Consider the following 6,000-nt stretch of genomic DNA (forward strand, 5'->3'; position numbering starts at 1 on the left):
ATCCTGGCAATCCAGGAGATATCTCCAGAAACAGGCATAACAGAAAGTAACTTCTACTGAATTCTGAGGAAAAGACATCTCTGGGATGGGGCTTTTCAGGTGAGGGCATCCTTCAAAATGTAAGCTGAAACATGAATCCTGCCTTGAAAGCAGCTCAGGCTGGAGCAAGAGAATAAAAGAGGAAGAAAGAGGTTGAAAGCTATTGGGCACCTGTTTGCTGAAGCAAATGGTTTACAGAGCATAGAGATACATTCAGGAAATCCTGAATGCTAAGCCAAGCTTGGTCTTTATTTTGAGGAGACCGGAGTACTGCTGAAGGATTTCAGGCATCATAGGATTCGCAGTACAAGAATGGGTTGAGAAAGAATGTTAGAACAAGGAAGGCAGCTAAAGACGACTACAATGACCCAGGATAAAAAAATGACTGTGATAAGCATCATGAAGAACGGCTATGAGGAAGAGGAGCCCTGCAGCAAGGCCTGTGAACAAAACCGAGTATGACCAACCCGATGGCTCTGTGACGTCTACAGATATTCCAGAAGCTGTGGTAGATCAAGGGTTAAGAGCTCGGCTACTAACCACGAGGTTGGTGGTTCAAACCCACCAGCTGCTCCTTGGAAACCCTATGGGGCAGTTCTACTCTGTCCTACAGGGTCAGAATCAACACAAGGGCAACGGGTTTGGTTTTTCTGGTTTACAGATACTGCAGGGAAATTTAATGAAATCTTCAAAGCAAAGACACCATCAATTATTTTTATTGACATGTTCATTTTAGAACATTTAGAAAATGTAGAAAAGTATCAGAAAGTTGTGAATTTTCACTATCATAAGTAACTGTGAAATAATCATTCCTATAAATCAATCTTTGTGCATGCTTACTATTTCTTTAGGGTAAATTCCTAAAAACAAAGTTACTGAATCAAAGGGCTTGAACACGTTTTGATATATAATGACAAAGTCCTTCAGCTCTGAACACTTTTATCCTCGAAGCAAAAATTAATATAAACCTTCACAGATGATATGAAAGTATCTCCACAAAGGACCTATATGCCATACAGGCTATTTAGCCTGAAAACAAAGGTCATTGGATAAAGGCGGGCTGCACTGGTCCATAATGGCCTATAAGAGAAATTCTAAAACCGCCCCCGGAAAAGTAACTCAAAGTGCATGGCGGGCTGTCAGTGGTGTGACAGCATCATGTTACCATAAGGTCACTACACCTTCATCCAAAATATTGTCAACAAATCCTACTCTACGACTGAAATATAAGTTTATCATAATATATTTGATTTGGCATAACAGACTCCAAACGCAATTAAACTAAGACTTTTCTGTACTTTCCCAAAGCCATAATGTCAGTTAATCTTAACACTCAATGTGAGTGGCCACATCCAAATGACATGATGCCCTTTCTCTGTGCCAATTATACGAAATGATTTTCTTTACAACCCCAGTATTTGGGCAGAATTACTAAACACTTCAAAAGGCGGAATGCAAAGTAAAGACGCATATTAACCTCTGAAGAATTGTCCTTACAGGATTTCTACTCAACATCTGCCAGACGTCTTTTCGATCAATATTCCAATAAAAAAAAATAGGGCCCAGTTTTTTGCTTTTTCGGTTTTATTTTAGGTACAAGTCGGTTCCGTGAAAGCAATTTAAGAAAAATGACTCCATTTAACGCCAGTGCCTCCACATAATAAAAACGCTTTTTAGAAATGATTTATAATCTGCCTGAAAAGTACCCCATGACCTGGATAAAATAAAAATCAAACCAAATTACCTATTTATCCACTTTCCATAAAAGACACTTCTATTGGAAAAGTCAGTGATCAACACATTATTTCTTTAGAGAGAAAACGTTTTAGTATATTTGACTACATTAAGAAGAAAGAAGAAACTTACCATAAATGGTCATAAACTTAAATGAGTTTATGGCTTACATATTATTTATTAGTAATAAAGCCTGATCAGGTGCAAACTGCCAAAGGTGTTTTAAGAGTATTATATGGACCCAAATTAGAAGCAAATTCTAGCAATTATTTTATTCATAAAATGATGTAAAAAACGATCTGATACATATATTAAGCCCTATAATCGACTCAATGTCACTAGGCTTGGTTTTTGATACATATAGTGGGGCCCTGGTGGTGCAGTGGTTAAGCATTTGGCTGCTAACCAAACAGCTGGCAGTTCGAATCCAACAGCAGCTCCTTAGAAATCCTATGGGGCACTTCTACTCTGTCCTATAGGGTCGCTATGAGTTGGAATCGACATGACCACAGTGGGTTTGGTTTTTTCTGGTTATACACATAGTACGCCTTATAAATCTCAGACCCCCACAGCTCAACAACTAGTTTTTCTTTACAAGGACAACTTGTATAAGAACAGCTGTAACACTCTAGAAACCAGAAGGCCAGATGTATTACCTAGATCTCTTACACAGTTGGCTAGCCACAACTTAAAATGATTTTTCCTCAAAGTTTTCAATGCTATCCAAAGCAAAAGTACACGTCCTGCCCAAGTTCTCAAATATTTCCAACCCTAAAAAAGCTGCAAAAATGATCATTCTATACAACCGGCCCTAAATCAGTGTTTCGGCATCATTGCGGCTTCACAGTAAGCATGCAACACTTTCAAACAGGGATAAAATATACTGAATGTTAAAAGGAGCCCACTTTTAAAAAAAATAGAAAATATATATATAAATAAACCTCTGATGAATCTGTGAAATAAACTATTTGCTCTTTAGGATTGGACTCACTTTTCCATGTCAGTTCAACAGCCATGAGAAACTACAACAAAACACATTTTTCCTCTCTTGTCGCTGTGCGTCATATATACATTTTATATGTGTGTGTTCTGTTTACTAGAGTCCTTTGCCAAGGCTTTTAAATGTGTTTGAGAAAGAACTGCTGATCCAGTGGGTGGGCAGGGAGAGAGTCCTGTGTGTGGTGGTTTTGTATCATGTCAAGACATTAATGGAACTCACCAAATACCATTTATTTTACTTGTGGCTTTCACGGTTAGGGGAGAAAAGGGGGTTAGGAGTCTTCGAAAAACAAACAAAACCCAAAACTGGAAACTGGAGCAAAATTTCCTGGATTATTCAGGGCCACTATTTTCTTTTCCTGAATTCCTAACACAGACCCGGTCTTCACGGTGTGTGTTTTATACACCCCATCTCTTGTACAACCGGAGTTCTGAAATCTTCCTGAGGCTCCCCACCTATTTTTAAAATAACAAAAGTTTTGATAAACATAGTGACACTTTCTTAGAGCCACATGTCATTCCTACCTGAAGAGGAACACAGACAGGGCAACTGGGCAGGTAGGAGGCGGTCACTGTCCCGAGCTTGCCTGTGGTTGTATTGGTGTGCAATTTCACACACATTAATGGTAAGGCTCTCAGGAACAAGGCAGCCTAACCTCAGTCCTGGCAGCAGTTGAGACAGGTCCAGCAGAAAAATGTGACTTTTCTCTGCTTAATTTCATTAAGTGGGTCATGTTTTTGGAACACTCAAACTTCTTTTGCTGCCTACCAAAAGCAAAAAATAATCTTTGGTGTGCCTGATCAACTTTTTCCCAATTACAAGTTTTCACAACTGGATGATGAGAGAAAGATGGTTTCGTACTATCTGTTTTTACCCCTAGAAGTAAAGAGATTGCCCATGTAAGTGAAACAAATATCTAACGAAAGCAATGATTGTCTTGGTGTGTTAAGCGGATTAAACACATTGCAATCCTTAAAAATACAAACTTGCCATCATTTTTTAAATTTTACTTAAGTGATAGGGAAATAAATAGCAAAGCAACCAGTAAAAAAAAAAAAAAAGTGGAACTTGCGATTCAAATCTCCAGCTCTTTGAAAAAGGAAAGAAATATCAGTAGTATTACTTCGCTTGTAATAAAACATGCGAAGAAAACTTTTCAAAATAATACTTCATCATAAAATAGATAATTTCCTCAAGTGAAAAGGCAATTTTCATCTCACCACAATTCACCTAGGTTGCACTATCATACAAACGTTAAAGAGGAGAATCCTACATTTATTTTCCATCATTTTACATTGTCTTAGTTCTCTATCTTCCACGTTGAAGTGGTTCCCATATAACAGACAGACAATATCCAGCTGGCTTGTGTGTATTAATGAATTCCCCCACGTTTGGTTTCACTATCTGAATTTGTTTGCACACACAGTATTACAATAATAATCTCAGTTTCTGAATCACTCTGAATTGGCTTACCACTGTATTCACCTTATACATTAGGATGCAAGACCTGACAATGGTATCTAGGTCAGATCTAGACACATACTTTCTAGCATTTGCACAAACTCTTAAAATGTTTAAGAATTCAGGCGATTGAGATCTTAAAAAGTAAGAGAAAAATATTATTCTTTGCATCCTAGATTCTGTACCTGCCTGAACGGAGCTATTTAATAGGGTACCACAAATATCCTATATACAAAATCCTGAAAAGTTTGAGTCCCTCCCTACATTTACTGAGCTTTGTTGTTTCCACCAAAGGAACGCTTCGCAGCCGCAAAGTTCTACCGTTACTACCGACAAATCACTTAAAATTTATGTTCAGAAATAGCCTCAAGGGTCATTTGGTGAACTGTTAGGTTTTTAACCCTTTTATTCGTCTTCCCACATCTCCATCGTCCCTAAATTTGCAAAAGCTAACTGCCCAGGTTCGGGGTCTTTGACTCATCAAAGAATGAGGCTAATGAGTTATCTATTCAACCAAAATGCCTCCGCTTGAAAGATTTTTCACCAAGAACTTTTAACACCGAAAGGGAGGGGGGCGGGGGACAGAAGGTATCTTTTAACGAGAACTTGTCCCCGCCTTTCTTACAACACCCACACACTATAACTTCCAATCTCAAACGCAGAACTAAACCCTGACCCTGCGGGTCCTAATAATCTGAGGTCACCCAGGAGTCACCTCTCAATTCCTCTTTTAAAATCCCAAGCAAACAAAGCTGATCATTATACTTAGAGAAGTCTCCGAGAAGTCCTCAAAGTTACGCAATTTTAGGCACGCAGACGCGCGTGGACACACAAAAACACACTCCAAAGATACACCCTTCCGGGGCCAAATTGTGGGGTTGTGTCTTGGGGCAAGGACAATATTTCAAACCTCCAGGGGCACACAGCCCGTCGCCCCGGGACAAGCGCCCGCGCCCCGCCGGCTTCTCCCTCCCGGCACTTTGGAGAAAGCCAGCGGCTCGCGCCCCCGGTCGCACCCACCACCGCTCCGGGCCACTCGGTACCTCTTCCTCCTGAAGGTTGGCCTCGCTCGGGGTGTTCTCCTTCTCGGCTTTGCTGCCGTTGTTCATCTTCCCGGTCCTTTCTTCCCGGGCGGGGCTGGGGCGCGGGGCTGGGCGAGGGCGCGCTCGCCCACTCTTCCCTTCCCGGGGCACCGGGGCTCCCTCGGGTGGGGCGCCGCCGGCTGCGGAGGCTGGAGCTGGGGCAGCGGCTGCGCGGGCTCCCGCGGCGCGGCGAGGCTGCGGCGGCCGGCGACTCAGGAAGTGCGAGGGAGAGACCGGGCAGGGCGAGGGCAAGGGCGGACTGAGAAGGGAACGGAGACAATCGGGACCCGGGAGTGAGACCTGGAGGGCGGGCCGGCGGGCGCGAGGGAAGGAAGGAGGAAAGCCTGGGGCTGGAGTTGGGGCCGGGGCCGCGCTGCCGAGCCTGCGGGCGCTGGAGCGGGGAGCGCGAGGGGCGCCCGAGAGGAGCAGCTGGTGCGGGCGCCGGGCGCGGGCTCGGGGCGGCTGGGGCGCAGGGGCCGGAGAGCCGCCGAGTGCGCGCTGCTGGCTGGCTCTGGGCGGACGCGATCGGAGCAGCCTCCTTTCTCTCGCCTTCCTCCCTCCCCTCTGCCCTCCTCTCCCCTCCTCCTCCCTCCGCCCTCCCAGGACGTGGGCTGCGGGCTTCAGCCCTGAGGGACGGGACCGGGACCACGGAGCCCCCCGCGGGAGGAGGGGCTGCACCGAGGG

General features: G+C 44.0%; 1 protein-coding gene across 7 annotated transcripts in view; it reads right to left on the bottom strand.

Annotated features, from left to right (window-relative positions):
* RBPMS (RNA binding protein, mRNA processing factor) overlaps nucleotides 1-5,776 on the bottom strand; it is a 202,537-nt gene extending 196,761 nt beyond the window's left edge. For 2 of the 7 annotated variants that reach the window (XM_064272836.1, XM_003412553.4), the window contains exon 1: nucleotides 5,278-5,753. In XM_064272836.1, the coding sequence (XP_064128906.1) occupies nucleotides 5,278-5,343 (66 nt within the window). In that variant the 5' untranslated portion in view covers nucleotides 5,344-5,753. Of the gene's footprint in view, nucleotides 1-5,277 lie in introns of all 7 variants that reach the window. The other 5 variants (XR_010318656.1, XM_064272837.1, XM_010592476.3 and 2 more) reach the window with 5 other exon arrangements.
* Between the last annotated feature and the right edge of the window lie 224 nt (nucleotides 5,777-6,000).

This window comes from Loxodonta africana, chromosome 19, assembly GCF_030014295.1.
Source record: "Loxodonta africana isolate mLoxAfr1 chromosome 19, mLoxAfr1.hap2, whole genome shotgun sequence".
NCBI classification, from domain to species: Eukaryota; Metazoa; Chordata; class Mammalia; order Proboscidea; family Elephantidae; genus Loxodonta; species Loxodonta africana.